Here is a 23,115-nt window from a genome sequence, read left to right on the forward strand (position 1 = left end):
CAGTTATCAGGTAAATCTAATTAGTTGTCTAAATGCCAGCCTCCTGGTTCACAGAGCAATTCCTTGTTCAATGGACCATACCAACTTACTGTAATTTATTTCCTGCTAAGATGGCCATTTTTGAGCCAAGAAATTTAGGTAACTGCTCTCAGCTATTCAACTGTATGAAGAATCCTTGCCAACCAGCACAGAACAAGAAGAATTTGTCCCAGGAAGGTGCCAGCTGAACGGCTTCTTGTAAGACTGCCACTCCATAACACCGAGCTTAGCCTCCAGAATGGAGGCGCACTAGACAGATTTAAAATACTCTTGTTAACATGCTCTGTTTAGACTCAGGGAGAGTTAAGGTCCATTAACCTGAATGGCTCTGCTGACTCTAGGGCCTATTCTTTATGTTCACTCCAGGATGTCACTTGCTCTATTAGAAACACTTACACAGGAGCCATGGGGGTGGGAGCAATCATTTCCATTCTCCTCACAGACCAAAGATAAGGCCCTATGAGCTCTTATAGAGAAAGTGGTAAGTGTATCAGAGTGCCTAACATTCGCTGCCTGAAGTAGCAGGTACATACTGAAAAGCAGTGTATCTAGCCTGGCTGGTGTGGCTCAGTGGTGGAGTGTCGACCCATGCACTAGGAGGTCACTGGTTTGATTCCTGGTCAGGGCACATGCCCAGATTGTGGGCTTAATCCCCAGCAGGGGGTGGGCTGAAGGCAGCTGATTCATCAATCATTGATGTCTCTATCTCTCTCTAAAATCAATAAAAACGTATTTTTAAAATATTTTTATTGATATTTTACAGAGAGGAAGGGAGAGGGATAGAGAGCTAGAAACATCGATGAGAGAGAAACATCCATAAGCTGCCTCCTGCACACCTCCCACTGGGGATGTGCCCGCAACCAAGGTACATGCCCTTGACCAGAATCAAACCCAAGACCCTTCAGTCCGCAGGCCGACGCTCTATCCACTGAGCCAAACCGGTTTCGGCAAAAACATATTTAAAAAAAAAGAAAAGCATTGTGTCTAAAGACAAGGACTAAAATAATTTAATTCCAACAGATCATGGCTTATTGTGTGATTAGGGTAAGTTCTTCTTTTCCTAAGTCTTTTCCCCCTTGACCTGTCAGGAGAGATTAGTCATAGCAATACACTGAATTGCAAATTTTTTGAGTGAACATCATGCCTTATTTATCTGTTTTTTTTTCAGTACAGACTTTGGCATTGAGTAAATCACTTAATAGATGTTACTAATGAAAAAAACTTCAAATACCTGTTAGGAATACACTAAAAGAAATGCCATTTTAAGGTGCTATGTAAATAGAGCAGTGACCAGAATAAAACTAGACTAGTCCATGAAATAGGCAGACTGATACTAGATGAGAGCTGTAACAGACATTGCCACAAAGGTATCACTTTGCTATTTTAAGCATACGGTTTATTGCTACATAGGACTCCAGGCCCTTATCTAACTCATCCATGATTCAGGAGGGGGTTCTAAAAGCCCCAGATCATGGAGTCGAATGACTGTTAAAGCCTTAAGAAACCTTTTCTTTAAAGCCAAATATGTGAGACTATCCATTCCTTACTTCCTCTTTTACTTCTGATTGCCTCCTAACTTTTCATTCTTTTCTACACCTCCCCTACCCCCCATTTAAGAGCAGTCTCCTTTTGTTAGTCAACAAAGCTTACAAAGATGGCGCTGGTGGCAGAGTTGGTCTCAATTTCACTATCGGACAAAGTGCCCCGAGAGCTTGTCAAGCGGGCGCTTCCCTCGCCACCTGGTCCATCGCCTGCATTGCTGCTCAAGTCACTGTCTGCTCCGAGGGTCTCTCCAGAACTGTTACTCACCTGGAAAGGAAACAAGGCAGTGAGGGATCTCCCCCAGGGGAGGCCGCAGAAATGCCAAGCCGAGAGCTCTCTGCTGCCATCAAGAAGTACCCCTCTCACAGGTGAGCCGGCGCCTCTGCAAGTACCTTCTTGACAGGAGGAGGAGAAGCCCTAGGTGAAACCTCCGGGTCTGATCTCGTGTACAGACCTATGACAGGTACGCATCTCCACCATGAGAACCAAGCTGACCTGAGACTAACCGCAGCCTCCACAGGAGCCCACCCCCACCCTCCAAGATGCCAATGTGGTGTTCCCCTACCACGGTGCTAACTTCAGAATCCTGACTGGAGCTTCGGATCATGACAGCTGGGCTCACACCAATGACAGAGTCTGCGTCCGTCCTCTGAAATAAGACACAGGGCCTCAGACACACGAGGGGAGGTGTCCAACCTACTCTGTTTCCCTAAGAAATACTGTATCTTCTTCCTTCTCCCCATCCCCACCCTTATACTATCCTTTTTTTAAATATATATGACTTACATAATAAGGACAATAATAAACACTAAAGTAGTACATGCTCACTACAGAAAATACATGAAAGAATAAGGAAACAAAAATAAGCCATGAACTGACCCCTTACATTAATCACTGTCAAGTCCTTAGTATACTTCTTTTTAGTCTTTTCTATATACATTTTAAAAGTAAAATGGGAATCATACTGTATATACCTTTGTCAACATTTTCCTATGTCACTGAATTTTTAAAATACAGTTAACAGAGCTCTGGCTGAATAGTTCGGTTGGTTGGAGTGTCGTCCCATGCACCAAAGGGTTGTGGGTTCTATCCCTGGTCAAGGTGCATATGGGAGGCAGCCGATCGATGTTTTCTCTCTCTCTCTCTCTCTCTCTCTCTCTCTCTCTCTCTCTCTCTTCCCCTTCCTCTCTCTCTCTCTCTCTAAAGTCAATAAACATATCCTTGGGTGATAATTAAAATATGTTTAATGGATACTAATATTATATTACGTGGATATATTATACTTAAGTCATCATTCCCCTATTATTGACTATTTATGTTGTTTCAAGGTTTCCTGTCTTTGTTTTTGTTTTAACTTAAAGAAGTACTTTGAGATAGCACATTGAACACTCATCATTATCAGTAAGGGTCACAAACCTGGGAACCAGATGTTAGGCTCACACCACTATCTGCGCTCATCTGGGACTTTTTCTCCTCTGTCTCACCAAGGCCAAAGGCAGGTTTGAGTACTTCAGGCCCTGAGTAGGGGAAGACTTCTGTTACTCATTCACAAAGGCTAGGGGCAGGCTGGGAAGGGAGTGGGACAGCAGCGCGGCCTGGACCCCGTCACCTTTCCAGGGACTGCCCGCTCGGGCCCCACTAACAGAATAGTCTCCAGATGCTTTACGACCCGACTGGGAAAAACGAGACTTGGTCTCAAGGGGGTCTGCAGCCATCTTCTCAACCCGAGGCCATTCTGCGCACATCACCCAAAACAGAAAAGCTCCACAAACCAGCGTCTAACCCACACTCCCCTGCACCCAGGCGGGGCTTCAGGGGCCTCCAGGTCACTCAGTGCTTCCCAAACCAACGTGGCCAAAGGGGCGAGAAAAGGACGGGCCCAATGAGATCAAGGAACACCAGCTGTTCCCATGGACACTGCTCACCCCCACCCTACAACTCCCACATGTTAGATAAAATCCGCTCCCCTCTCCCCACCCACCCACAATGAAATGGCAGAAGGACAGAATGACAGAAAGCAAGAAAGCGTGCCTAGGCAAGCCACCAGAGAGCTGGGAAGCTACAGACTCACACGGAGGGACAGCAACCATCTCTGCCAACTGTGCCCACAGGCCTTCTAATGGGTGAGGGAGGTATCAGCCAATGAGGGGCACTGAGATAGGCAAGCGTTCTCCCCACCGACGACTCGGAAGCAATAGAGAACCACGTTCTAAGGGGCTTTACTCAGTAGACACCTCAATTACAGCCTGAGTGCTGCGGGGAGGGGCGGGGGACGCACCCTACGAGCCACATACCTGAGTCACATGCCACCTGCCTGCTGTCCTTCCAAATACCCCCCTAGAGCAAATTTGGGGTGGGGCTGACAAAGGGGGGGGGCCTGCCCCAACTGGGCCTGGGGAGTTGGCAGGTATGGGAGACGTGGGAACGGGAAGGGGGCATTTGTTCCTTACTCTGTTTTTCCATAGCTTTTTGCTTTTTCACTTCCTGGTGCTTGTTCCACAATTCTACCCCAGATGCAATGTAAGCAGGAGAGAAAGACAGACAGAGTCAGAGGCTGGTCAGACAGACGAAATGGAAACCCACCCACCCAAGTTGGTTCAGTCTCAGGCATAAGATTACAAACCAAGAGATAAAAAGAGATCTTCACTTGTGGGGATTAAACTCATGAAATCAAGTCTCCAAATGTCTAACCCCAACCTTGATGTGGCAGTAAAGAGCCTGCAGAGCGTTAGAGCGTGGAGGGCCTTTTCCTTTGGTTTGGGCCAGAGGAAACTGACCCTAAAGAGGCTGAGCGGTCCCTCAAGATCACGTGACTTAGGATGAGGTTAAACTTCCACCACACCACACACTCTCTGCCAAATGAGCTGGGCAAAGGCAAATTTTAAAGATTTCAGATGAGACAGATGATCACCTCGAGCAGCCAAAGGGTTTTCAGAAGCAGGAGCAACAATCTGCTTGATTCACTGGACTGGACAGAGGTCACTCATGCAAGCAGTGGGCATCTCTCCTTGTTGCTACCAAAAAACCCAACTCACCCTCAGAATCAGTGCCTGTCCTGATAAGAGAGCCATTCTTAGCCAGATATCTGGAATCCAGGAGCAGTAACAGAGACTATTAAATGTCAAGCATAGCATCTTAGCAGGGGTAAAGAAGAGAGAGCAGCGATCAGAGCGATTCTTTTCCTGGAAGAACGTTAAGAGCCCACTTAGTCAGTCCCCTCGTTTCCCAGATGAGGAGACAGAGACCCTGAGAGGGAGAGTGATTTGCCCAAAGTCACATTCCTGGTTGAGGGCAGGTCATTACTTTTCCTGAAACATCACTTCAGGCAGGAGAAAGGGCTGATTGCCTTTAAGACAATACTTGGCTGGCTAGAGAAGTGTAACACCCTAAAAAGGAAACTGGCTCCTCATGAGCATTTATGAAAGCCTAAGGCAACTGCTAATGGTTGTGGCGAAGAGGCATCTGTTAGAAGCACACTGACCAGCGACCTACAACTGGAAAAAGAACCTGGAACCTACATGACTCAAGGTCAAGGAGGGAGGTGAGTCAGACCGAGGAGACACCCAGAGAGCTCCCTAGGCTCTGCCTCCGTGGGAAATGAGAAACACGGAATGTAAACAAGTTCCAGTAAGGAGAGTTTTAAAGAAAAGCTGATTCAGAAACCTATACCCTGAGGTCCAGAACCCATGAAAATGGGGTTGCCGGACACACCCCAGAGGAGCCAATTTGAGGGCAGTGTAATGGTTGGATGGATGGGGGAAAACTGGCTTTAGAGACCCAGATGATCATAATTCTATAGCCTCAAGATACATCTATAAACTTCCTTACAGCTTCCAGGAGCTCACGTGGCCTCTTCACCATGTGAAGAAATCCAGAAGCAAACAAACACAGGGACCAGGGCACAGCTCAGACTCCCTGCAGGAGGCCTCCCTGGGCCCCCTAAGAAAATCTCCCATGTGAAGATGTGGGTGGGGGTGGCTGCAAATGAAGCATAAGGGATAGAAAAGTATAAAGAAGTAACATTAGAAATGGACACAGATCTATCTCCCTCTCTAGAAAGCAAAGCATGGGAAAGAGAAAGGCAGGATTCTGGATGAATTGAAAGGAGGGAGGGCTATTTACGACACCAGAACCCCTCCAATACACCAAACACAGTGATACATACCAATAGATGCTACAAAATTCTCTTCCTTTAAACTTCTGGTATCTAGTTCCTTAGGACCCTTTCCTGTAGCACTTGGGGCCCGAGGCCCCAGCTGGGGAACTCTCAGCTGTGCCGTAGCCTTTGGGTCCCCCCGACCAGCCAGGCCAGGATCCTTGCCAACTGGTGTAGTCACACTCTCTGTTGGACTTCTCTTACGCTTGTCTGGTTCTGAGGAAAAGATTGAATATAGGAAGAGGTCAAAAAAGAAAGTGAGTGCCACCCAGGGTAGGGAAGTGTGTTGGGGGAAGCAGGAATACAGGAGGACGTGGAATGGCTGAAGTGCAAGGAAAGAAAAACAGCATCTTATTTTTCATGACAGGAAGACACCCACTGCATATAAACATGCCCAAGAAAATAAAACCCCAAAGCCTGGTGGGAAACAGCTTGGCTCTGGGAAATTTGTCAAGGGACAAGTTTCTTTTCCTCGGAGACAAGTGGAAGAGTGGTGGACGGCACGCTGCCCCGCTGGCACGATCCCTACCTTTGCTGTAGTAGTGGGTCTGAGCGATCTCCAGAAGCCCAAAGATGCTGGCCATGCCACCCAGACCTGCATGGGCATAGGACTGCTCCAGGCTGAGCACCGTGCACTTGAGCAGGTCTAGCATTCCCTTGTACACCTTTCGACTGATCTCCTGCAACAATAATCCAGGGGCTAGAGTTGGCAAAATTGCCTGTGGTGTCCACATCCCTCTTCCCGGGTGATTCCAACTCTCAGCCAACACTGACCACATCGGGGATGAGATCTTGCCGGGCATCGTCCTCGGACTGCACCGTGCGGTTCAGCTTGCTCAGGACAAAGACCCGCAGCTGCTCGCTCTCCAGCAGCCGTCGCACCTTCTTCATGTTGAGCCAGCCGACACCCTGGCCCTCCAGCACGCTGTGCACCACCTCCTTCAGGAACTGCTGGTTCTCACTGTGGGTTCCACATACCACTTCTGTGGTCATTAGCTCCTTTGCAGAGCATCCCCCCTTCCACCAGCCAAGTGTCCAGATGTCCGAGTCCACTGCATCCCCCACCTCCCCAGACAGCCTGCTTTGCCCAAGTACCCACCACCAACTGCCTCACTCTCTTCAGCACCATGAACTATTACTGTTGCATGGGGATTGAGTCAGAATGGGAAGTGCTAGCAATAATCTCATCTACCCAGCTGAGAGTTTCTCTCCCACTCTTGAGCATCCTTAAAGTCTGGTACAGGAATCGCTACCTCTACCCAAGAATCTTAAAGCCGCTCTGCCATTTAGTACCTAGAATTGCTGGATCGGCCCTGGGGTGACGGGGGTTCTCGCTTCACTGTTGGGCTGTGTTTAATGACAGATGACTTCTGGTCCACCAGGGCCCTCCTGTTTCCTGCAGCCGGGGAGGTGGAATGAGAGACATCACTAGTGTAGTCCAGAAGCCAGTGTCAGCACAGCCCTGGTAGCCATGGTCCACACCTACTCCCTAGAAGGGCTGGGCGAGGTTGGCACCAGGGCTCCACACAGGGGCAGAAACCAGCCATGGCAATGTGGAGGAGGTGGGGATGGAAACTCGGGCCACTCCGCATGCACCAGCAGCACACCCAGGGGCAAGCACGGGCATCACGGGGGACAGGGCAGGCAGGTCATCGTATGATCTGCTTGCTCCATGAGGAGGATGGCCTCAGGCAGGTACAGGAGATGCTAGGAAAAAAAACGATCATGCACAGCTCACGGGCAAGACCCACCTTCACCACTCCCGGGGCCGGCTTCAGTAACAATCTCCATTAGAGTATTTAGCCCAAATACTGGGACACAAAATACACAATTAGTAGGTGTGCCACGATACCACAACCCCGTAACCCTCAATGGAGCTGTAAGTCAGATAAACTGAGCTTGGTGCACAGAACCTGGGTTCTCAGGAACCTCAGAGCTAGAAGCCATGTGACCAGGAGATAACCAAGCTCTAGGAAAGACCATTCCTAAGACTATGGCCTCTCAAAGCCAGAGGCAGGGTAAATGACACAGGAGCCTTCAGGTACTAAACAGGCACATGCTAGTTGTCATGAAACATCTAGCACAGGGGTCCAGAGGGCCTGCAGGCCTGCAGAGGGCAGAGCCCCCCTTGCAGATGCTGTCATGGGAAGTGGGGTGGAGGAGTGAGTATGGGAGTGACAAGTGCAGCAAATGAAGTGAAGCACCGCATGCAATGAAAGCATCTCCATTGTTCTCAACTGCATCAAATGAAACACCTTTCCTTCCCTCACCTACCGAGCATGGCTGAGTCCGCTCAGGAGTTCCCTACACCACCAGCTCTGATGGCCTTTTGCCCATCTAGCCTATGTTCCCATCCCTCGCCCAAAGAACATTCCTCAGGTTTCTGACAATTTTAATCACTTGGAAGAGAGGTCAGTTAAAAAAAAATACACGGAGCTGCTTCTCACTGTGCTTTCCACTATGATTAAAGATCAGCACAATAACCAGAGGAAACAAACAAAAGTCAGAGTAAATTCCGAAGGGCCCTCACCCTGTCAGAGATCACTAATGAAAACCAAATGAGGTCTCAACTGCCCCTAGAAGCCAGCCAATACCACCTGGTCCACGAATTGGCCCTAAGTTGACGTGAAGCCAAAGTAAGAGGCTTTTTTACTCTATAAGCACTGCCAGGCTCAAAACATAAAATAACTTCAGTGCCAGGCTCTCCACAACAACCCCCTGCTGGGCCATCTCTCTGGGATGGGGTTCATCCCGAGCTCACACAGCAGGAACCTGGCAGGTAACTGGTAGCCCTGGATGATCCCCAAGTTAATGATGGACCTCTGACAATGTTTCCCCGGAAGCAGCAGCCATCCCACAGTTGCCATTATCCTAAAGGTTATAACAGGGCCATCTCTTTAGCTACAAAGTCAGTTTCCACCCGAAAACCAGCAAGAGCCCACGATGTGCAGTGAAAGCCGTGAGAAGCGATATGAGGGGCAACAACCAGATCAAGTGATTCATCACACACAGGGCTCCTGACAAGCACTCATGGGCCGGGACGGTTCTCGGAGAACCCTGGCTTGGAAAAGCAGGGCTGCAGTTACCTTTCAGACTGGGGAAGGGCGTGGTCTTCTCCCGGGCACCTTTGGTGGGCAGTGTGAGGTTCGAAAGACTGAAGCTTGTACTGTGGTTCCGATATAGGCTGCCTATCAAGGTGTAGGGAGAGTGAGAGCAATGCGTTACGGGGATAAAGAATCAAAGCTTCATACTCCGAGGACTAGTTCATCATCTCCACCTTCCTCCTTTCCCAACAGCCCAGTGACTCTGCTCTATATTAGAAAGGACCAAGGCTAACTTAGGGCAAACAAAGGGGCCACTGCCAAGACTGCTCAAAACCCAGTAACAACTCGCTCCGACTACCTCCCGTGACAATACCCAAGTCTCTTATCAACTGCCAATTTGGCACGAAAGCGGCAGTTAATGTGCTTCTGGTCTGAAGTTGGTGCTGCCCCTTCCCGGCTTCTGACAAAACTCACAATCACAATGACCCCCTATGTTGGCTTTCTCTGGTCCCGAGTCTGTCTTCAAGCCTTCTCTGACACCACCCCTCATTTCTGGAAATAATCTCTATGCAGGAAGTCAACCTCATAGAGATTTCAAAACATGTTCATGAAAAAGCCCTTCACCAGACAGAGAAGATATATTAGACCAGAATATTTCCACAAAATGTGTGTACAAGTGTATAATTTTTAATCTAATGATTATTTTTCAGTTGATCCACTATCTCATCTGAAACAGGCTGAACCCTTCAGGCATGAAGACAATGATTAATCTGTCCCTGTTCTTTATTGACCTCCCCTGAAAATACTTATTATCGCCAAACAACCTGAATTGGGGCTTGCTAATGCAACCCAGCCCTACATTTGAAGTTCTAAGCAGCTGCTGCCGTGGCCAAGCCCTACTGGGAAGAAAATGGGACAGAGACAAAAGAGAGCTGAAAGCACTTACTGGCAAAAGACATGATGCCCCCAAAACTCTCGGTGCTGTTGTTGGAGATGGTGGAGGTGGGAGAGCTTGCTCGGGAGTCTGACTCGGCGTCTGAGTCGCTTGCCAGTTTCAAGCTGTTGGGCCGCAGCAGCTTTTGAGCCCTTGAATGCACAGTGGCACCTATGAGCCCCAAGGTGACCTTGGGTGTGTGAGCCTGATGCTACCCTGCAGTCGCCATTCCCTCCCCATGATTCCTAAATGCTGAGATCACAGCACCACCCTCTGGACACGGCAGGACCACGAGGGCACTGAGACCTCTCAGGCCGATCAACCCTTGCCCGGCTCCACTGCAGGGAGGTCCTGCAGTCACCCATCCAGGACTCCCCAGGCTCTCACCGACTGCCACTGCCATGTTGGCTGAATCGGGGAGTGTAACTTTCCCCCTGGTCATCATCATCTTCCTCTGGGGGAAGGCCATACTGGGGCTCGAAGTATGGGTTGTCGTAGGTTCGCCGGCACACTGACCCCTCTCCAGTTTCTGTCTGGCGCCTGTCCACGACCGATTTGCTGATGCTGGGAGGCACAGGAGGGAGGGGCTTGGGGATGGCTCCTGCTGCCTTATCATCCATCTCTGTTGAGTCAGCAGGTTCCTACAGGCCATATCAAATGAAAAGTAGTCACCTGGTGCCCGGTGATGCCTTCCCATAGTCTCGGTTTGGCAGGGCCAAGCCAGGCCTGTCAGATTCCTACCCTAAGAAATGTGTGAGAAAAGATCTCTGTGACATCCCTGTTCTCTGTCCCTACAAACTGTGCAAGAGGGATCTTAGTTAATCCCTGAACAAAGCCCAACGACCTCCTTCTGGGATCAAAACTATATCTTATAGGCTCTAAGCTGTAGGGCCTATGGTCAGGAAGATAGGAAGATCGTGAAGAAAGAAGCAAATTAAATCCATAGCTTCACTCCAGCTTTTCTTTTTTTTTTTCACTCCAGCTTTTCTAAGAGAGGAGGCCCAGGCCCTGCAGCCTCACTTCTCCACCCAAGTCCTCACTTACAGCACTGGCTCCGTGGGCGACGGTGCTGGGGCCACTGCTGGCCATGGTGCTGGGGCTGGAGTGCGGTGGAGGGTGTTCCTGAGCGTTCTCTCTGTGGGGGCCTGGCTCCCTGGCTTCCTTCTGGCTCGGCAGCTCATCAATCTCCACCTCACTGGCGTCCCCCAGCGCTGCATGCGTCAGAGGATCCACATCTGCCAAAACCCAAGGGTGCAGGTACAGACCACACCGTCCCAGAACCAAACCCAGCTGGCCCAGAGCTGGCCAAGTTCTCCACGTACACTTACTAGGCGTATCGCCATTGATGTCACACTTCATCATCTCACTAACAAAGTCACCGAGGGAGGAGTAGGAAGAGCTCGAGTCACCATAGTCCATACTATCACTGCCGCTGCAGAGTGAAGAGCGTACCAATAAAAATAAAACAGAAAAGAATCAGCCATCAGCATTCGGAGAAATAAAAAGAGGAGCACCCTGAACTCAAGACCAGGGAACAATGTGAAATAAGGAAGCTAACACAAAACAATCAAGCCTGGCCGGTGTGGCTCAGCGGCGGAACGCAACCCATGCATCAGGAGGTTGCTGGTTAGATGCCTGGTCAGGGCACATGCCTGGGTTTCGGGTGCAACCCCCAGCAACGGGCGTGCAGGAGGCAGCCAATCATGTAGATGTTTCTCATCGATGTTTCTATCTCTCTCTCCCTCTCACTTCCTCTCTCTCTCTAAAACCAATAAAAACCTATTAAAAAACATATAACCCATCAACCAAAATATAACCCAAGGCTTCAAATGCTGCTGACTTCTCTGAGGTTTTGCCATGGTGCTACATAAGGGCTAGTGAGAGCCTCCTGACCTTACACACTGTGTTGCTGCCATAGGGACTGCTCACCTGTCATCAGTAGGGTCAGAGTCAGAGTCACGCTCTGGTGGCACACTCAGCGCTTCAGCCAGCTGGGAATTGCTATCGTAGACGCGATAGTGGATGGGTTGCAGCTGATGAGCGTACCACTTGGGCTTGTCACCAATCAGGGCCGGATCAAACATGTCTACCCGAAGAGGGAAAGGAAGAGACTTAGCAAAACATAAAAGAAGGCTAGGAGCAAGTCTGCAGCAAAATAGGAGTGGAAGCGGCAGGCCCAAGAAAGGGAAAGCGAAGGGAAGAGCTAGCGGAAGGACAGAGGCCGAAGGTGGGGCCGCGCACAGGGTCGGGGGACTCACTGTTGTGAATTCGCTGAAAGGCATAGTTGGTAGGGTTAAGGATCCATTCCCCAAAGTACTCCACAGCCTGAGTCCTGGCCAGTTTCTCAGCAAAAGGAGTCTGCCGGGGACGTGAGGCTAGGAAGGAGCCAGCTTGAAAAGCTACCACAGGCCGAGGGAAGAGACGCAGGATACGTGTGTGCATCTGAAAGCCCTGCAGCACGTTGGGGGAGTTGAAGAAACGGACCATGGCCACTCTGGGGAAAAAGGGAGGCAAGATATCCGAGTCCCACACCTTCCAGAGTGACGATTCCTACGATCCAAAGTCTCCGATCACCTCCCAAAGCCATCAGTTAACAGACTTCCAACATCAAGGGGGGAAATATCTTAAAGAAATCACCAATCCTCTTCTTCACCTAAAATGCCTGACAGAATGATGAACTCTTTCTTCTCTTTGCTTTTACTAAGGTGGCAAATATAACCCAGTATTACACGTTTTATAAACAAAGAAACTCTCGCTGAGGGGAGTACCCTGCCCCAAGGTCACTGTGTAAGCAGAGACCAGTTTTAGAGTCGTGATGGTCTAGTCCAGCCGTGGGCAAACTACGGCCCGCGGGCCGGATCCAGCTGTTCTATCCGGTTCTCTTGCTCTCCCCTCCGCTCCTTTACTTTGAATTTATATTAGTTCACACAAACACTCCATCCATGCTTTTGTTCCAGCCCTCCGGTCCACTTTAAGAACCCATTGTGGCCCTCGAGTCAAAAAGTTTGCCCACCCCTGGTCTAGTCTGCTCAGTCGGTACCTGGTTGCAACATCCACAGAATCCACATCATTGCCATAGATGAGTGGGTTGAATTCTGTGGAAGGTGTGGACTGCAGGTCATTAGTAGGCTTTCCAAAGAGCAGGGGCATCTCCTGGCCCTCATGGAATTTTTCCAGATTGAGGATTGGCTGGGTGTTGAGGCTCATGCTGGCAAGGGCCTGTGGAACAACAAGAAATTCCTCAGTGAAGGCAGAATCCTGGGCAGCTGGCCAATCTCATCTCCTAGGAACGAGCCTTCATCCTATATAATAAAAGTGTAATATGCAAATCAACCGAATGGAGGAATGACTGGTCGCTATGATGCACACTGACCACCAGGGGGCAGACGCTCAACACAGTAGCTGCCCCCTGGTGGTCAGTGGGTTCCCACAGGGGGAGCACCACTCAGCCAAAAGCTGGGCTCATGGCTGGTGAGCACAGCGGAGGTGGCGGTGGTGGGAGCCTCTCCAGCCTCCGCAGCAGCGCTAAGGACCCCTAGGGGGATGTCCCCTGAAGGGTCCCGGACTGCGAGAGGGCGCAGGCCGGGCTGAAGGACTCCGCCACTCCAGTGCACGAATCTCGTGCACTGGGCCTCTAGTCTTTGAAATAACTGTTAGAAAATATTTTAACCTTTAGAAAATAATGTGAATTCTACAGATCTTCAGCTTAAGCCAACCTGGCTCAAGGCAACTCAATCAAATTCAGGGCAATAGCTTTCAAATTTATTTTAGCCATGAAAGCTTATTTTTTTTTCAATGGAAATCTATGTGGAAATATAAACAACTGAAGCTTCAGGTTCTTTGAAGGACATAAGGAACCCAGAGCCTCACGCGTTCAGTACTTGCAACCTAAATCAACCCGTAGTAGACTCCACAGGGCAGTTTGAAACCACTGGTTTAGATCGGAGAGCTCCTTAAAAGTTAATGAGCATAGGTTTCACTTGGTCATATTGTTAAAATGCAGATTCTGATTCAATAGATCTGGGTGATTCTGCACTTCTACCAAGCCCAGGTGAGGCTAGTGCTGCTGGCCACGGACCACACTTTGAGCAGCAGAGGTACGGATACAGGATCAATGAGCCCAAGGATCTTAGCTCCCATAGACATGGTAAGTCCAGTTCCATCCACAGCCTCTCCATCTTATTAGGCATACTACAGCAATCACCGAGAATGAAAACAGCAAAGGAATATAGCTCAAGAACTTTCTGAACTTACAACTCTCACCAGACTAGACTGCAGTAACAAGGTGTCATATTACATCAGCAGTGATGAGGCAAGTGAGGGGAAGGATACAAAATGAACCATTTAAGTCCAAGCAGGTATCATCTAGAGGTACTGCTAAGCAACTCAGACAACTAGAGAGAGAGTCCTTCAAATGAGAGCAGGTATTCCTAAGACAGAGCTATCTACTGGCCCCACATAACACACAGCAGGCAAAGGAATGGGCTTTGTCAGGTTTTACCTTCATAGACTGTGTTCAGCATGCAGAAGAAGAAGAAAGTCAATCAATGAAAAAGGCATTTAAGGGATTACTCAAAAAAAGGAATTTTTGAAAAAAGGATTCTATAAGGACCTAAAGATCAATTTAAGAAGAAAACATTTAAAAATCCATTCTGTCCTAACTCCCTCCTTACAAGACTGAGAGACAACGCTCTGAGGCCATAAAGAACAGCAGATGCGCCCTGGCTGGATGGCTCAGCTGGTTGAAGGTCACACCGACCAAGGTTGCCGATTCGATCCGTGGTCAGGGTGTGTAAGAGAGGCGACCAATCAATGTTTCTCGCTCACACTGATGTTTCTCTCTCTTTCTCCCTTCCTCTCTCTCTAAAAATCAATAAAAAACATACCCTTGAGTAGGGATTAAAAAAAAAAAAAAGAATAGCAGACATGACAAGAAACTGGAAGTGAAGGGATGTTTTAGACAGCATTATAAGTATCAGAGGGTGGGAGGCCATACAATCAATTAGAAGGAATCTGAAAAGCCACTTTTGAGGTTCACCCTGCCCCCCCACAGAAATGGGGTACACTTCCTCTTAAGCCCACCCGAGGTGAAGAATATCTGCTCGACGTCTGCAAGGAAACTGGCTCCTACCATAGCTGTCTGCCTACAGCAGTCCTACAGCAGCTATCACTTCCCCCTCCTTTTCTTCATTCTTCACGTACCTGCTTCAAATGTTTTTTCAGCTCTAGTGACTCTGGTTCTGGCAGGACAGGTAGCACTTCTGCATTGGTGGGGGCAATCACCTGCACCAGAAAAAAGATAACAGGCACGACCCTAGAATTAACTGCTTAGGAGTTTCTCTCACAGAAGGATAAGCAAAAATAGGAAGTTGTATATACAATATATCATATATATGTGAATACATACATTATATACCAACCTACATGAGATAGCCATATGCATATGTGTATGATACACATACACACCTGAAAGGAAATATACCTAAATGTTATTGGTGACTATCTCTAGATAATAGGATTATAGTTTTTATTTACTTCTTTATACTTATTGGTATTTTCCAAAGTTTTTACAATGAACACATAAGGGCTTCCTACCAAAGTTTGTATTCACACTACAGAGTGTTAATGTGCATTTTTAAAAGTCTGTACTGAAAGACAGTTTCTTAATAGAAACTATACCCCCCAAGAAAACAATAAGCTGATCCACACCATATGTAATTGTCCAGCAACCACAAATGCCCTACTGATCTGAGATGCGGGGGAGCACTTAATTCTGGCAACACTAAATCTTTTAATTATTTGAGTCCTAAAAAGGGTCTATTAAACCAATAAAATAAAAGCAGGATTTAAAAAAAATTGTTTCAATGAGTCACACAATAGAAATCACCCACCAACTCAGGACCCTCCTGGGAGTAATATAAAAAAACAGGACACCACCCTATTGTAGATCCTACAAGGGCTCAGCCAAGAACCTCACCCTACTGCTGTCCAGATCCACTAGCCATACATCATCAGGCATTTTGAAGTCCGGTTTGTAGAGGAAGAAGCTGGCAGGGACCCCAATGATGTATGGGGTTGGGGCCAACAGCAGCTGTGGAAATGATAAAGAGGATAAGAAAAAAACAAACAACAACCACAAAACCTACTGTGATCACTTATCAAGTCAGGATTTTTTCTAGATAAGGAAACAATCCCTTTTCCAAAACCCTTGAGGATAGATGAGTTTCAAAATTCAGAATTTTTGAGACTTTACAGATGCACCAGTGCCTATCCTGCATGTTAAGTGATACCTGCCCTGGTGTAGCCAGTAGCCTCTCATCGTTATCCTTTTACTGTGATAAATAAAAACATAAACAGCATAGGTTTTACCACCAGACCAGTGCAAGTCAGGCCAGATTCTGCAGACACGTAAGCTGTGATAAGGGATTGCAGACCAGTACGGATTTACATCTTCTCTGGGCATTGAGCCTTCTCCCCCAGAGCCGGGCAGAGTTGGAACACAGAGGTAACAAAGACAGAAGACTCACCTGCTCTGCCGATCCCATGCAGGTGGGCAGCAGTGGGATAACAGGAAACATATACTCCAGGGGGTAGATCATTGCCACAAATGCCATCACAGACATGGAGAGTGCGTTGTAGTCGCGGGACTGTAGCACCACCTGCCACAAGTCATAGGGATCACTCAACAGCGTAAGTAAGGTTTATGAGAATACAGCTTCCAACACTACGGTTTGTTTCACCAAGCCCATGGCTCCAGGAGCACAGTTTCCACAATTACACTGCTCTGTACCCCACCTTGCACCTCCCAATCCAAGCACTGTAGTAGTCTTCTCTCGAATCACTCCCTATGCTCCTAGTTCTTGTACCCCCAATCCCAGGACCACTCTTTGGAATAGTACTACTGATATTTACAGAGAACTAGATCAGTATAATTAAAGATAATTCAGATGAGTGGCAAGTCCTCTGAATATATCCCACACAGTACCAGCACCTTAATTCAACCCACATCTACTGAGTCCCTGCTCGGTAGATACCTGGCCTCTTATTACCCCCTGGAGATAAAAAGATGAAAAGCATATAGTCCCTGTCATAAAAAAGCTTATGGTTTAGCCTCTGCCATATTTCCAAGGTCTAGAAAGCTGGTCCTCTCACCTTGTGCTCTAACAGGATGCAGGTTAGCACCTGAAGGCAGGCATCCACACCCAGAAGTTCCAAGGGAAGGTGCAGTGGGAAATCCACCAGGGTGAATCGAGAGGGGTCTGGAAGAGCAAAGGTCAGAGCTTGCTGGAGCTCCTGGGGTAGGACCTCAATGTCTACTCGCTTCTGCCCAGAGACGGGCACTGGGGAGCGCAGCAATCGATAGATCCAGGCCTCAATCTCTCGGAGGTCATGCAGAAGGGCACTTGACTTCTCCTCCACTAGCAATGATCCAGTGAAGATGCGCCACATGGTGTCCCTAGGGGCAGAGAGCAGGGAACAGACACATTTGTACCACAGGCTGATACTCCACTGCAACCCACTGTAATCATAAAGGGGATAATGACGACTGGAAAAGCCCACCCTTTGAGCTCAGCCAGGACCACAGGGTAGGGACAAGAGTGAGACCAACTATAAAAATGCACACATGGTGGGACTCACTGTCCTGCCCACCATGAAACATCCAATTCCTCAGCACTGATCCAAACACGATTATGATAGGAGGTCTAACTCAGCAGCCGTCTTTTGCTTAGTAAGGACTAAGGTCTGATGGACTTCAGGCCTTAGAGAAATTTCCTATGCCCCTCACAGACCAATTATACGTCATCGCTAAAATGCTCCACCTCTCTGAGCACCAATGGCAAACCATACCTTTGTATGCCTCGGGGGATGCCCAGTTTCTTGACCAGCAGTCGCTCACTACAGCAGTCCACCAGACGTTTGAGGGTATACAGACACTCTCGGAAGGTGGAGAAGAAGGGGTAGTGGCTGATCACACAGAGGGAAGTCAGAGTACTGTTGCGGGACCGGCTTCCCGCCTTGGCCCGGCGTTTTCCACGAGGAGACTGGTTCACATCGGGGGTGGAGTCGGCACTGGGAGGCTGCAGGGACGAGCCACTCTCGGAACTCTCAGTGCCAACCTCTTCTGAGGCACCGGTGGGCCGGGGTCCTTCCTTCCCACGGGACCCTGCCCCAGCTTCCCCCTTTTCCTTAGGCATTCGCTTCTGGAAGGAGCGGTAGAAGTTAACACAGATGCCATAACGCGTAACTCCGGTGTCCTTGTCGGTGAGGGTGAAGACAAAAGAGATGTCATCCCGCAGGCTCATGCGCCGCTGCCGCACACTCAGACAGCCCTCTGGCTGGCAGAAGAACACTACGTCTGGGGGCAGGGGAAACTCAGTGTGATCCTCTAGTGGGTATCGCCGAAGCAATTCAGGAGTCTGGGCCACACTGTCACTGCTCGGGTGCCTGAAGAACAGAAAGACCAGTTCAGCAGCCTGAGGAATAGGATGCGCTATCAGATTTTACCACGGTCAACAAATGAAGTTCATAATGCTATACTGGATCAAGTAACTAACTGCAAGACCTTGGGAAAGAGGGTGCTGCTTTAGCCGGTAGGCTAAATGAGGCCGGCACTGTCATGAAGACACCTATCCTGAACTGAGAGAAAAATTTCAACAATTAAATGATCACTCACACCTTTTCAAGGTATATTAGCCAATGACAGAGCATATGTAGGTAGAGAAGGAGCACAATGTCCTTTCCCTTTTTACGAGACAAGGAGAGTGGGTACACAGAGTGCATTTGCTCAAGAACAGAAAGATGCTAGTTAAGAGGAGTTTTGCTCCAACTCTGTTCCTCCAGGCCTCCACTCTCAATCCACCTGACTGTGCTGTTTTCACAGTCATCAATGCCCCCATCAGAGTAAAACAGTGGGGGAAGAATAAGATATGCAAATCAACATGGAGATGGAAAGGGGAAGGATTTTGTGGCTATCCCAGATGACAAGACAAAAATTATTCTCTTTTTGGTTACCTGGCGCCTACAATCACTAGGTAGTCAAGTAACCGAGGACAGAACTTCTTCTTTTGCAACATGGTTCCAATTCATCAGTTCATCTCGGAGAAACTTCAAGGCACCAAGCAAGGAGTCAGCATTCCCAGGAGGAATTCTGTTATTATCTGAAAATCCAAGGCTAATAGGAAGAAAGTACTGGTAAGATCCGTTGCTGTGCCTAAGGATCGCAGCCCTGCTAGCTTCATCCCAGCCAGAGGCATAGGTCAGAAAGTCTTCCATTCAGATAAAAGAGCCCGACACTTTCCTCAGCCTAGAGTTCAGCTGAGGCTTATGAGCTCATGGAATCAAATGAGAAGGATAAATAATGGCCCATCTCCCCATCCCTACAAACAAGTTCATTCTCAGCCTTGCCCCTGGTGCTCTGTTTTTGAAAAACAGAACCAGTTAGTCTAATCTGGACTCAATCATTATGATAACAAAAATTAAGTCATTTTCAGGACTGCTCCAGGGGGGATCCAGGATCAAACCAGACTCTCTAATCAGCACTCCTCTGTACTCCTAGCTCTAGATGGAAATCGATTTATTCTGTTCCAATATTCTGCATTCAGTTTGACGTGAAACTAGCATATATAGCGTATAGTTAATTGCTCTCAGACAATAACAAAAGCGGGGTGTTCTACCCTGTGCAATTTCAAATGAAGAATATCTATGTTCCAATTCCTTGTCTAAACCAGTTTTCTTCCCGCTTCAAGCAGAAAAGGGACCCAGTGGCTATGGCTACTGGCTCTGCCCTTGGTGCTGAATCATAGTCTTTCTACTCTATTTTGGTCCTAGGACTGGGATCACTAATACAATACACACAGATGAGGCCTTGTCCTGTATCTTACAGAGACTAGGAATTAGATGCAGAAATAACAGGATTTCTGCAAGGACAGGGAGAGGTACTCAGAGGAATTTCTAAACCATAGTCCAAAAGTCAGGAAAAGCTTAGCAGTGGTTCTCAACCTTCCTAATGCCGCGACCCTTTAATACAGTTCCTCATGTTGTGGTGACCCCCAACCATAAAATTATTTTTATCTGTGTTTTCCGATGGTCTTAGGCTCTACAGCAATGGTTCTCAACCTGTGGGTCACAACCCACAGGTTGAGAACCGTTAGCAGGGTCGCCTAAGACCATCAGAAAACACAGATATTTACATTACGATTCATAACAGTAGCAAAATTACAGTTATGAAGTAGCAACAAAAATAATTTTATGGTTGGGGGTCACCACAACATGAGGAACTGTATTAAAGGGTCGCGGCATTAGAAAGGTTGAGAACCACTGGCTTACAGGGTCTTAATTATAATTCATTTCCTGCTGGGTCTCCATACACTTCTGTAATAAAATGTTTCACTCTACCTCAAGATTATTTTCAGTGCTTCCAGAATTCCACCTCTGTGCTCTGTACATAGCCACACTGGGACCTTGTTCACTACACACACACAGAGAATCTCATTATACTACACACACTCACACACCAGTCCCTGTTTTGCGGCTGCATGCACTACCATACACACAGACATCCACCCTTCCTATATGCTTAAGGTACTCTTGACACAGATAATGAGAAGTTCTACCTCCCCCCTTACTTAATAATAAAAGAGACCACCCCAGCTGGTTTGGCTCAATGGATAGAGCGTTGACCTGTGGACTGAAGGGTCCTGGGTTTGATTCTGGTCAAGGGCACATGCTCTGTTGTGGGCTTGATCCCCAGTAGGGGGCGCGCAGGAGGCAGTGGATCAATGATTCTCACTCATTACTGATGTTTCTCTCCCTCTCCCTTCCTCTCTGAAATGAATAAAAATATATTTTAAAAATAATAAAAATTTATTTTTTAAAAATAAAAGAGACCTATTTGCAACACCTTTCAAATCCTCAAAATATTGCTCCCTCCTTTCCCTTGCTCCCAATAGAAGACCAGCAGGTAATAGGATTCAGTTTTATCTCCATAGTGACTGACTCTCAGTACTATTTATAGCAGAGCCACAGCCCCTCCCCTGCCTGGTGACCTCACAGTGCTAGCAGCTGCTACTCCAGAATCGGCCAGGGCCCATACAATTCACTTTCCTTTAATTTGGAGACACCTCTTCCACTGACAGCACCTGCTAATTATTATGTTATCTTCTTTTGTTTGCACTTTGTCCTAATTCTGGAGTTTGATAGAGCTATCTCCTTTCCACACAACCACAGCCAAGTTTCCAAGCATGCCCTACACTCATATCTAGGCATCACTGTCACCCAGAAAGTCCTCTGGTTCTCTCCTCTGCTATGGAGCCATGAGCATACTGCAGAAGGTGGGGCGCTGTTGCACAGCTTAATTGAGCTCCTCCCAACCAGAATGAGAAGGGGAGAGAAACAAATGAAATGGGAGATGTGTAAAAGCATAATTCATTCTAGAAGAATTAAGTGGATAATGCCTAGGGTGAGAGCCAAAGTATAGTTAAGTCTTCACTTAATGCCATCAGGTTCTGCAACTTTAAGTGAAACAGTATATAACGAAAGCAATTTTGCCATAGGCTAACTGACATAAACAAGAGTTAAGTTCCTATGGCACCTCATCAACGTTATAATTAAACAATGTTGAACAAAATGACATTATTGGAGGACCTGCTGTGTCTTAAAATAAAACAGAATTTATACGACCAGATCCCAAGGCTAGGCCTTGGAATCGATATTTACATTAAAAACTAGGAACCCTTCCCTGCCCAAATCTCAAAGATCACACCTGAAGCATCTTCTACTAAAATATTAGGCATCTAGCCTTAGTGGGATCCCAGCCCCTCGCCATCGAGAAGCACTTGCTAAAAAGCAAGTCATTATCATACTCTACAGTGTTCATCTCCCTCCAGAGCCACAAGGACTCTTGTGACTATTTTAGTTACTAGCAATAGGATAGGCTCCTATCTCATCAACAGCCACTCCTTTTGGTTATTCAGACTGCAAAGATAACAAAGGGTTTTCTTCCCATTCTCAGCCCTCCTCACAAATCCTCTACCACCACCTATAACTCACACTCTGTCTTCATATCCACCCAAGCTCAGACTCTGCCTCCTGCCTCAACCATATTTACTAACAGGGAGCCCCTGGTTCCTAGATCCTATATTCCAAAGGCATCAAGCTCAAAATGCATACCTATCTGCTGAAGGCCTACATCACCATCCACTCCATCCAGACGCAGATTTGGAACCCACAGACCTTTCTTTAGGTTATTGATGTCTTTTCAGCAAATGGCCTCGTTAACCAACGCTTTGGATTCGTCCCTCTTCGGGGGTAAAATATCATAGTAAAACCACAGGAACCGGAGAGCGATATGACATCTTTGCTGACGTGAGCACAAGAGGCTCTCTCACCTCCTCCTCCTCCTCCCCAGGAAGTGACCTTGCAAGCACATCAACACAGACGGGTCCAGCATGGGGGAGAACAGAGCAGTGAGGCAGGCAATAGGCAGGGTTGGGGAGGAGGAGAGAGCAGAGAAAGGAGGAAGAATTTAGGATGCACCAGGATGGGGAGGGAAGCAGTTGCAGAAAAGATTAAACGGTGTCTCCATTCTCTAATAAGCCAATTTTGAAAACACCAAATTTTTTTAAAAAATGGTAAAGAACCGAATGTGGTTCTTCAAACCCTAACAAAAAATAAGGCGCATAGCACACGCACGCACGCGCGCGCGCGCGCACATATATATACACACACACGCACGCGCGCGCGCCAAGTGCCAATCCCGGGTCGGCCTCGGGCTGGACAGCTCAGTCCGCCCCCTCACCTGCTGGACAGCTCTTCCCCGCCTCTGTCCGGAACCAGTGCCACCCGCCAGTCCGGAAAGAATCGAGCCCAGCAGCAGCAAGCTGCGCCCAGGCCAGCAGCCCGCACCCCCTCGGCGGCTCGAAGCGCCCCACATCAAGCCCGGCCCTTTCTGTGCGGACCCCTTACTCGCTCTCGAGACCCCACGCGCCCTGACGTTCCTTTAAGGGCCGCCCGAGACCCCTTCCCCTAGACCCCTGCTCCTCTCAGAGCCGGTTTCCCCCTAGAAGCCCTGTCCCAAATACCCTTCCAGGGCCTCCAGTGGCGCCGACCTCCTACCTCCCGAGCTTCGGGGGACGGGCCGGCCTGGCTGGACGTCCCCCGGCAGCAGAGCGTCAGTCGCTCCCCGGCGCCAGTTCCGCGTGAGGGAGGGGAGGCTGAGGGGGGCGGGGGCCCTACCATTCACCCCCGCGGGGAGACAGGGCGTCACCTAGCCGAGCGCAGAAGGGCGGAGCCGACCTCGAGAGAAAGGCGGCTACGCACACACCTATGCCAGTGGGAGTGGAAACGTGATGGGGGGCGCAGGGCCAGCCTAGCGCCACTGACTGCCAAGGGGAGGACCCACA

General features: G+C 48.4%; 1 protein-coding gene across 36 annotated transcripts in view; it reads right to left on the reverse strand.

The window, feature by feature from the left end:
- MADD (MAP kinase activating death domain) overlaps nucleotides 1–23,115 on the reverse strand; it is a 38,087-nt gene that overhangs the window by 14,830 nt on the left and 142 nt on the right. For 2 of the 36 annotated variants that reach the window (XM_080640988.1, XM_080640970.1), the window contains exons 1-24: nucleotides 22,829–22,967; nucleotides 18,728–18,887; nucleotides 17,564–18,160; nucleotides 16,868–17,171; nucleotides 16,243–16,374; nucleotides 15,693–15,806; nucleotides 14,918–14,998; nucleotides 12,756–12,934; nucleotides 11,974–12,209; nucleotides 11,645–11,801; nucleotides 11,044–11,147; nucleotides 10,760–10,950; nucleotides 10,232–10,356; nucleotides 9,728–9,867; nucleotides 8,824–8,925; nucleotides 7,489–7,548; nucleotides 7,031–7,133; nucleotides 6,512–6,698; nucleotides 6,267–6,417; nucleotides 5,747–5,953; nucleotides 4,032–4,085; nucleotides 2,998–3,098; nucleotides 2,159–2,230; nucleotides 1,690–1,848 (exon numbers count right to left, since the gene is read on the reverse strand). In XM_080640988.1, coding sequence (XP_080497114.1) covers nucleotides 1,690–1,848; nucleotides 2,159–2,230; nucleotides 2,998–3,098; nucleotides 4,032–4,085; nucleotides 5,747–5,953; nucleotides 6,267–6,417; nucleotides 6,512–6,698; nucleotides 7,031–7,133; nucleotides 7,489–7,548; nucleotides 8,824–8,925; nucleotides 9,728–9,867; nucleotides 10,232–10,356; nucleotides 10,760–10,950; nucleotides 11,044–11,147; nucleotides 11,645–11,801; nucleotides 11,974–12,209; nucleotides 12,756–12,934; nucleotides 14,918–14,998; nucleotides 15,693–15,806; nucleotides 16,243–16,374; nucleotides 16,868–17,171; nucleotides 17,564–18,160; nucleotides 18,728–18,789 — 3,618 coding nt within the window. In that variant the 5' untranslated portion in view covers nucleotides 18,790–18,887; nucleotides 22,829–22,967. Of the gene's footprint in view, nucleotides 1–1,689; nucleotides 1,849–2,146; nucleotides 2,231–2,997; nucleotides 3,099–4,031; nucleotides 4,086–5,746; nucleotides 5,954–6,266; nucleotides 6,418–6,511; nucleotides 6,699–7,030; nucleotides 7,134–7,488; nucleotides 7,549–8,823; nucleotides 8,926–9,727; nucleotides 9,868–10,102; nucleotides 10,357–10,759; nucleotides 10,951–11,043; nucleotides 11,148–11,644; nucleotides 11,802–11,973; nucleotides 12,210–12,755; nucleotides 12,935–14,917; nucleotides 14,999–15,692; nucleotides 15,807–16,242; nucleotides 16,375–16,867; nucleotides 17,172–17,563; nucleotides 18,161–18,727; nucleotides 18,888–20,110; nucleotides 20,184–21,883; nucleotides 22,130–22,828; nucleotides 23,053–23,115 lie in introns of those variants that run through there. The other 34 variants (XM_080640986.1, XM_080640969.1, XM_080640977.1 and 31 more) reach the window with 21 other exon arrangements.

This window comes from Plecotus auritus (assembly GCF_963455305.1).
Source record: "Plecotus auritus genome assembly, chromosome: 9".
In the NCBI taxonomy this organism is placed as follows: Eukaryota; Metazoa; Chordata; class Mammalia; order Chiroptera; family Vespertilionidae; genus Plecotus; species Plecotus auritus.